The sequence below is a fragment of the Malurus melanocephalus genome, unplaced genomic scaffold (assembly GCF_030028575.1).
Source record: "Malurus melanocephalus ecotype Western Australia unplaced genomic scaffold, MMel_1.1 scaffold_86, whole genome shotgun sequence".
Classification (NCBI taxonomy): Eukaryota; Metazoa; Chordata; class Aves; order Passeriformes; family Maluridae; genus Malurus; species Malurus melanocephalus.
Window position 1 is genome coordinate 439637 of NW_026623318.1, and position 9363 is coordinate 448999.

Genomic DNA, 9363 nt, shown 5'->3' on the forward strand with positions numbered 1-9363 from the left:
CTTGGGAGCTGCATTCCCCGTTCCTCATTGTTCCTTCTCCAGCATTTCTTCCAGTGTTGTTTTTCCCACCTCTTCAACCRACCCCAGTTTAAGGGCTGAGTTAAATGTTCTTCTATTTGTGACACAAACTATTTGGGATTTTTTTTTTCCCTTTCAAACCCTGCTGTCAGAAAAATGAGGTATCCAAAAGTCTTACTCCCAGTAAAATCAAGATCGGTAATAATGGAATTTCATGGAATGGCTTCTTAAATCGTGAGTAAAAACTCTTTTAAGAAAGGTTTTTAAAGGGACCTAAAAATAACTTCAGGCTTCCAATGAGTGAATTCCCATGGATTTAGGGATCAGCTTCCAGAGGAATGGAAGTTTCTGCACTGAACTGCTCACCTGCCCCTGGGGTCAGTCACCACCAGTCCCCTCTCCCGGTCACAACCTCTGGGAGGAACCATTCCATGGTTCCTTTCAAAAGCAGGGAATGCCCCATTTCCCAAGGCTTACCCATGCTCCAGGCCCTCCTGGAAATCCCCAACGTGGTTGCGTCCGTCACGCCACTTCAGGGTCCCCCTGGAATTCAAGGAATTGTCTCAGAAGGGACATCACAAATTCCCAGCTGGAACCAAGCATAGCCTAAATATTTAGGCCAGCTTGGATGGAGCTCTGGGCCCAGTGGGAGTTGGATTTTTCCCAAGGTTCTTTCCAACYCAAACCATTCCCAGCTTCTACRGCAAAYGYCAAAAAAATTCMTCGGAGGACAAAGACACAAAAGRYACCTCTAGGCYTTGRTTTTCACCRTRAGGATTTAATCCCATAATGTTTTCACATTCCAGAATGAGTGGGAAGATCCATTCCACGTTCCTTAATCCCAAAAGCATTTTGTGGAGGTGCTGGGCCATGCCTTTAGGACCTTGCACACGATCCTTGATTAATTAATTACAGGGATTAGTCCAGCGGGAGTTCCAGCCTGGCACATCCCCACAGACAACAGGCTGGCACCACAGCCCAGAATGCCATCATGGCAGACACTGGGAAAACAAGAGAGGAACAGCAATCCCAGGGGATCATTAATTCCATCTGGTTTGTGTGGGAGTTGGAAAAGTGGGTACAGGAGGTGATAACAAAGCAGGGAGAGCCGGGAATGGGCAATGATGGTGAAATTCCTGCCTGGTTGTGCCCAGCTTCAGAGCCATTTCCCTCCTTCCTGGTCTCCCACTCCACCCCCACCTGCTGACAGCTTTAATTCCCACCTCATCCCAGACAACCAGATCCCAGACAACCAGATCCCTGCCAGACACAATGGAATTTGAGAATCATGGAATGGTTTGGGTCAGAAGGACCTTAAAGATAATCTCCCCCCAACCCCTGCCATGGGCACCTTCCACTGTCCCAGCGTGCTCCAGCCTGGCCTTGGGTACTCCCAGGGATTCAGGGGAAACTGCAACTTGTCTGGGAATTCCATGCCAGCTCCTCCCCACCCTCCCAGCCAGGAATTCCATCCCAACGTTTAGTCTAAACCTCGGGGTCAGTTTAACAGGAGATGAGGCAACACCAAAACCAGGAGGAGGCTGTTTGGCTTTCCCMGAGGCTGTTGTTTCAAACACCCACACCAGACAGGTGGATGGGTTTCTCAGTTTTTCCAGAGAACACTTTGGATGTATTTTAAATCCAAATTTCCTTTGCTATGTTGGTAGGAAGGAAAAAGAGGACAAAGCCGAAGAGAATGAAGGAATGGCTGGAGCTGAGCCAGGAGAGGYTTAGGGTGGATTTAGGGAAAGGTTCCTCATCCAGAGGGTGCTGGGCACTGCCCAGGCTGCCCAGGGAATGGGAACATTCCCGAGGCTGCTCCAGGAGTGTTTGGACAAGCACAGGGTGAGATTGTTGGGGGGGTCTGTGCAGGGCCAGCAGCTGGAGCAACAATCCTTACAGATCCCTTCCCACTCAGGAAATTCCATAATTCCATGGCTGCTCTAGCCACGAGGAYGTTTGAGCCACCCCTGAGTGGGAGTGTGYCCTTCCCCCACCCCAGGWCACCTGGAATTCTGGGACACAGAGKGGGGGAACGCTGATGTTTTTGCCAGAGTCCTCATTCCCCCTCCCACAGCTCCGCTGACATGCTCCTCCCTCAGAGATCCTGGAGCAGCCACCGAGGCTGGGACGCTGCTCTGGACAACCCAAGCAGCAAAATCCCAGCTGAGGGATTTCAGGAGTGGGAAGGGAACTTGAATTCAAACTCCTGAAATCCCTTTATTCTGCCATAGATCTCCTGGGATGCCTCACCTGAGGCAGGAGAGGTTTGGATTAATCCCCATTTTCCAGCCCTGAGGCAGGAGGAGATAAAACCAGGGAATTAATCTAAACAGGTCTCCATTGAGAATAAAGGTGGGGATGATGCAAAGGTGACTCCTCAGGTGCATCCTGCACTAAACTCCTCTTTAATGCTGAGGACACGGCACAACGTCTCCCACAGAATATTCAGGATTCAGCTCTGGATTTGGGCTCAGAACGAGATGATTAAAATTCCACCCAAAATTTATATTCTGGATCCTTCCATTATTTTTAGGGTCTTTTAAAATGMRTTTTTTCATCCTTTTTGCTTCAAGAGCAAACTCTAAAATTCAMAGAACATAAATTTCCAAATGTTTCGGTGTCTAAGGAGGCTGGTCATATTCCGTGTTTCTTCCCAAAAAAAAGCCTGATACCAAACAAATTTTGGCCAGGATCTTTCTGTCTGATACCAAATCAGACCAAGTAAAACCATGACATACCAAACAAATTTTGGCCAGGACCATTTGATCCTTGATTTACAGACATTCCCTTCTGGCAGAGCTTAAACTCAGATTTACCAGGAACATATTTGATGGGAACAGCTCTCACATTCCAATTAAATGCATTAGAGTTAATTTGGTATTTCAGCTTTTTTAAAATTTCCTTGGATTAAAGTTTGGATGTCAAGAGTTTGGATAAAGTTAAAAGGGATTTGGATGGCATGGGAGGGAACTGTTCCACCCTTTACAAGTGAGGAGATTTTCCTCATTGTGGGGGTGAGGTTTGCACGACTCAGCCCAAGATCTGGATTTTAGGCTGAGCCTAAATCCTAATCTGAGGCAGCAGCCCAGGCAGCTCCTTCCATGGGATCAACATCGTATTTCTGGGATTTAATCCATAAACCACAGGTGAGACATCCACCGTAAATCCCGAGTTCAGGACTCAGGCTTTGTTWAGCCTGCTYTCAAGGCCAGAACTCCCTCTGGGARTGAGCRAGGCCRGAACCACCCCAGAGCCTGGCCCAGCCCAGCCTGGACTCAAACCCAYGACCTCATTTATGATCCAATCATTCCAAAACCACCACCCTTGGGAAGAGCCCAAACACCGAGCAGGGATGTGGCTGAGTGACCCCGCCATGGTCAGGTTGGCCTTTGAGGGCCTTCCCAACCTTCATGGGAACAGCACTTCCATCCTTGGTCCCACAGGGAAAAGGGGCCTGGGAGGTTCCTTACTTGCCATGGGGTTTGCCCCGGTGCCACTCGCCCTCGTAGGTGGCCCCGCGGAGCCTGCCCTCAGCGCGGAAGGCGTAGCTGAAGAAGCGGCGCTTYGGGGGCCCTCCGCCTTCCCCGCTCCGGCCCCACAGCGGGAAATCGCGCTTCCCGTTCAGGGCCTGGCGCACCGCCTGCTCCAGCTTCCACCGCCACACAGCCTGGGGACACGGGAATGGGGAGAAGGGATGGATCAGCACCATTCTGAGAAAATCTGCCTCGGAAGAGTCAAAGTCAGGAAAAGCAGGAAGGAAGAAATGGGTTCCCATCAAAGCTGGGGAGATCCAGCTCCTCTCTAACACCCACAAGAGTTCTCCTGGGAGTGGGATACTGCACCAAGACTGAAAGGGAGGAATTTCCACTTGGATATTTAAAAAAAAAGAAAAAAGAAAATTTCAAGTTGATTTGAAAAAGACACATCAGGAAAAGCAGGAAGAAACCAATGGGTTCCCATCTGGAACTGGAGCTGGGGAGATCCAGCTCCTCTCCAACACCCACAGGGGTTCTTCTGAGAGTGGGATACTGCACCAAGGCACAACAAGGCTGGGAGGGAGAAATTTTCCCCGTGGATGTTTAAAAAAGAAGGAAATTTCCACTTGGATAGTAAAAAAAATTCTTTAAAAATGTTCAGGTTGATTGTGAAAAAGATACACAAGAAATAGCAGGAAGAAACCGATGGGTTCCCACCAAAGCCCATCTCCAGCATCCACAGGGGTTATCCTGGGAGTTGGATACTGCACCAAGGCACTGAAAGGGAGGAATTTCCACTTGGATATTTTAAAAGAAGGGAGGAAATTTCACTTGGATAGTTAAAAAAAAAAAAAAAAAAAAAAAGGAAGTTGAAGTTGATTTGAAAAAGAGACAGCTCAGGAAAAGCAGGAAGAAACCGATAGGTTCCCACCAACATTTCCCACCACCCATCAACTCTGAGCCCCGTCTGGCCATATGACCCAGGATTATCTTGGAAAAGGAACAAAAAATCCCAATCCACCCCCAGATGGATTATTACTGTGCTTTCAATAATAAATAAATTCCCAAATCCCAAAGCCTGACCTTCATCTGGGGGTCCTTGGCAGAGAGGACAAACGTCTCTTCCGGGGTCGTGATGTGCAGGCTATATCTGGGARCAAAAAACAGGATGGAAAATGCATTTCCCGATCCAACAGCAAATTCCTGCTCTTCCCATTGCCCTCCAGGGGGTCCTGGTGCTTCTCCAGGTGTTTTTTTTTTCTGGAGAGAGCTCAACTTCTCCAGGTCTGGATTTAATAACTTCAGAATGAATTGGCAACTGACAGGATGAGAGGGAACAGCCCCAGGCTGTGCCAGGGGAGGGGTCAGACATCAGAAGGAATTTTTTTATGGAAAAGGTTGCCAGGCACTGGCAGGGTCTGCCCAGGGAGGTTTGGAGTACCCATCCCTGGAGGTGTCCAAGGAATTCTGGACGTGGCACTCAGAGCTCAGGGCTGGGCACAACGCAAGGATTGGGCATAGCTTGGATTCGATGATCCCAGTGCGTTTTCCAGCCTTAAAGATCCTGGGATTTCCATCCATCAGCAAACCCAAGCTKCTGTGACCCCATCTGGGAGGTGCCTCCATTATCCATATCCCAGAACCAATCCCACTGCTCGGAAAGGTGATGGGACAAAGCTTAGTATCATTTTCTCCCRCTGTCACCAACAACTGGAACATTTTTATTTCATTTTTTTTTTAACTCCCAGCAGGAATTTCTCACTCACAATCCTGGAGCAGATTTCTCTTCACAGTTTTCATCTACCCACACCAGCTTCAGATCAAAACTCTGGAAGCTGTTTCCCTGGGAAAAAAAGGAAAAAGATGGTTGTGTTATTGATGGAAACATCACCCTTTACTCTATCATTCCATGGAATGGAACTGCTGAACTGCAAATTCCCTGTTTTTTGGGAATAAAAGGGGGAATCCATCCCACATTAGGATGAGACCCCTTGGAGATGGAAAAAAAAACACAGGAAAAGGAGGAAAGTTCTTATTTTAACACTGATAAAGCTGTTCCATCATTCCATGGCTACAACCAGCAGGAAAACCTTCCCAGACTACCCTGATCTCCACAAGAGTTTCTTCCCTATCACGTGGCAACATTCCCAAATCATTCCAGACAGTATTCCCAGAGCAGCTGYGGCTGCCCCTAGATCCCTGGAAATGTCCAAGGCCAGTCTGGATGGGGCTTGGAGCACCATGGGATGGTGAAACGTGTCCCTGGAATGGGGTGGAAATGGTTCATCCTTAAATTCCCTTTAAATTTCAATCCAACCCCTTCTGGGATCTATTTAGGATTTGGACTCCAAGTGGCACCACGAAAAATATCCCAAAAATCACAAATTTAATTTTAGAAATAAACTAAAATGGTTGAAAAAAACAGATAAAGTTGGTTTTTTTAAAAATTTTCTACCTCCTTTCCCTGCCCCACATCCAGAGCTGCTGCCCAGGAGGATGGAGTTTTCCAAGGAATTCCCCACTGTTTTCCCAGATATGAGAGAACAGGAAAGGGAAAGATGTCAAGATTCCCAGCTAAAGCAAACCAGTTCAATCCAAATTCAGTTCTAATTCCCAAACCTCACTAAATCGCAGCAGCAGCAGGTGAGGTACAGATAGGAATCATGGACTGACCATGGAGACACTTCCATGGAATCTCCTGATCCCGTGTTCCCATCCCAGTCACCTGAGTGAGGCCATGATCCTAATCCTGATCCTGGCATCCCAAATTCTTCACAGAATTTCAAGGGAGCCTGGGGGCCCTTGCTCCCAGCAGGAWCCGAAATCCACAGTGTCCAGGTGGAGCAGGGAATTTCCACCCCATTCCCATAGCTGTAGATATTTCCAGACCCAGTAATTCCCCAAACAACCCCAAAACCACCTGCAACATCTGCAGCCATGGAAAATCCCATTTATTGCAATGCACTGGAGCTTATGGAATCACATCATTGACCATCAGATCCTTTGGAATGATAAGGGCCAAAATTCCCTGTGGGAAAGGTCTTCGATTATTCCAAAGGTGCCTGTGGTGGTTGGATAATCCAAATTTACTGGATAAATGTTATCTGGATCTCCTCYACTCCTTCCCAAATTTCCTTCATTCTCCAGGGCCAACCACAACTGGATGGCTCCGAGACAAATTTTCCCCCAACTTTTCCCAACAGCCAAACCCAAAAGAACAAACATCAAAAGAACTGGGATTTTACTGCCATTCCTTTGGGAATTCCCGCCRTTTCATTGGAATTTCAGTGTCATTTATCCAACCCCTCCAGAGCAGCCCAGCCTGACCTGGATGAGCACCAGGACGTCGTCGAAGAGTAGGATGCGCTCGGAGCGGTTGGAGCCGGCGATGGGGAGGTTGCGGCTGTCCTCCAGCAGCCTCCGCTCGGGGACGCACAGCATGTCCTGYGGGGATGGAGCATCAGCAAAATTCCAGGAACACCCAATTCCAGCCAGGAATTCCCGCAGGGATCATCTGACTTGGGGTTCAAGTGACAGAGATGCCACTGAGCACAAACTAAGCACTAAAACCCCCTGGGAGTTTCTCCAACTCTCCCACCCTCAAATCCTCAATCCCTATCAAATTCCTGATCTGTATCAAATTCCCAATCTATATCAAATTCCCAATCCATATCAAATTCCCAATCTGTGGTAATCCCCTCACGCATATGTGAAAATCCTCCCCATCCCAGCCCCTTTTCCYGTGCAGCACTCACGGTGAATTTGTAGCCCAAGGATTTCCACAAGGCCTTGGTAAAGCAGGCTTCATCCAGGACCTGGCTGATGAAAGATTCCAGCTTCCCAAACTCCTCCATGACAGTGGCCACCACGTCCTTCTCGGATCCCTGGGAAAAGAAGGAAAGATTTGAGCAACGCTTCCATCCTGGACCAAGKGAAGCCAGCCCAGACGTTTGAAGGTTTTGTTAGAACAAGTCAAAGGTTGGATTCGATCTCAGAATTCTTTTCAAATCTTAATTTCCAGGATTTTATGGCAGCCTTGGATAAGGCAAAAGTGCTACCAATGCCAAAATCCATTTCCATAGGATTCTATGGAATTAAATTCCCACCTGCAGGATCACTGCTCATTCCCAGAAAATCTTTGACTCTTCACCACGTAATTCCCTTCAGGATCTGGATTATTTGGGAATTTTGGGATGTAAATTCTGGCACAGTTGCAACACTCTGCCTCTGAGGTTGCTTTATTTTCCCATGTTGAAAACACTATTTTCTTGGATTTTAGGGAATACTTCTCCCTTGGCACATCCACAGAGCCGATCAACAAGAGCAAATCAGGATTCCAAAGAAATTCCCACCTCTTGGAGAGTCTGGTGGAGCTTGGAGAGGAGCAGGAGGTAGTGCTGGATGTGATCCCGGATGGGTTTGTGGAGGGTGGTGTGCAGGGCCAGCGCCAGGGAGCTCTCAGAGGTGAAATCCGTCAGGAATTGCTTCAGCACTGTCTTGTGGTGCTTCCAGGCCTCACTGGAAAGGGGGAATTATGAGAAAGGTTTGTTAATTATCCTGGAAAATTCCAGTCCTCTGTTTTCTGAGTTCTCGGTGTGATCTCACCCCACAGAGGGTGGAGAAAGCCATGGAAAACCGGGGAATGAGCAGTTGGGAATCTCCTCATTTTAAAGTTACATTTGCCATTCCCAAAAAACTCTGGGACAAGYGGGAATTCCCTGCCAGATTCCCGCAGTGTCCTCTGTCAGGTCCCACCCTTTCCCTTGATCCCCAAATCCTAAGTTTACAACTCCAGAAGGAGCTGGGCATGGCTGGAAAGAGATGCAGAGGGTGGGACAGAGGAATACCCCCCTCTCTGGGGGTATCCAAGACCAGGATGGACACTTGGAGCATCCTGGGATAGTGGGAGGGGTCCCAGCATGGAATGAGGTGATTTTTGAAGTCTTTTCCAATCCAATTCTGGGATTTTCTCACTCAGGTTTGGTGTAGAACCCAAAAACATCCCCATGTCCCAAGGATTCCCATGGATTCCCACAGATTTCTGAGGATTCCCAAGGATTCCCGAGGATTCCCAAGGATTCCCGAGGATTCCCCACCCCACTGACCTCTTGCTCTTGGTGGCCTCCTCGAAGCCGTGGACAACGACGAAGTTGGCAAAGGTGACGAAATACCTGGAAAAAAAATGCCAAGGATTCACAGGAGGGATTAGGAAGGGATATTTGGGATGAGTTCAGGAATCCCAAGATGTTGGGAGGTTCCATTAATCCCTCTGGAAAATGGAATTAAATTCCTGCCTGCAGGATCAAAGCTGCTCATCACCAGCAAATCTTGGACTCTTCACCACATAATTCCCTTCAGGATTTGGATTATTTGGGAATTTTGGGATGTAAATTCTGGCTGAGTTGCAACACTCTGCCTCCAAGGTTGCTTTATTTTTCCAAGTAGAAAACACGATTTCCTTTTTCAGCATTAATTTCATATTTTGCAATATTTTCTTCCAAGATCTTCCTGGACCAAAAATTCCCATATTGATGATTTTATGGACCTGGGATAGAGGAAAATTCCCTGCCCACAGGACTTGGAATGAGCTAATCTTGGAGGTCCCTTCCAACCCCAAATTATTCCAATTTTATTCTGTAATTTTCTAGAGTTTAATTTTTTTCTTGTTCCTTCTGCACTTTAAAAACCAAATCGAAATTTAAAATTTTAAACAACCAATTCCAACCCCTGTCTCAATATTCCCAGAGGAATTATTTCAAACCACCAGAAGAAAATCTCTGGATATTGCACCTCCCTCCAGTGATCCTCAATTGGAAAAGAAAAATTCACTTCAAATAAATGGAATTCAAAAGGGGAAAAAAAAAAA

At 47.4% G+C, this 9363-nt stretch overlaps 1 protein-coding gene across 1 annotated transcript in view; it reads right to left on the reverse strand.

Annotated features, from left to right (window-relative positions):
- The window catches only part of ALS2CL (ALS2 C-terminal like), a 38400-nt gene that overhangs the window by 15327 nt on the left and 13710 nt on the right, over window positions 1–9363 (reverse strand). The window contains exons 4-11 of the mRNA XM_057367959.1: window positions 8603–8668; window positions 7850–8015; window positions 7253–7381; window positions 6825–6941; window positions 5264–5340; window positions 4581–4647; window positions 3492–3688; window positions 496–561 (exon numbers count right to left, since the gene is read on the reverse strand). Coding sequence (XP_057223942.1) covers window positions 496–561; window positions 3492–3688; window positions 4581–4647; window positions 5264–5340; window positions 6825–6941; window positions 7253–7381; window positions 7850–8015; window positions 8603–8668 — 885 coding nt within the window. The remainder of the gene's footprint in view (window positions 1–495; window positions 562–3491; window positions 3689–4580; window positions 4648–5263; window positions 5341–6824; window positions 6942–7252; window positions 7382–7849; window positions 8016–8602; window positions 8669–9363) is intronic.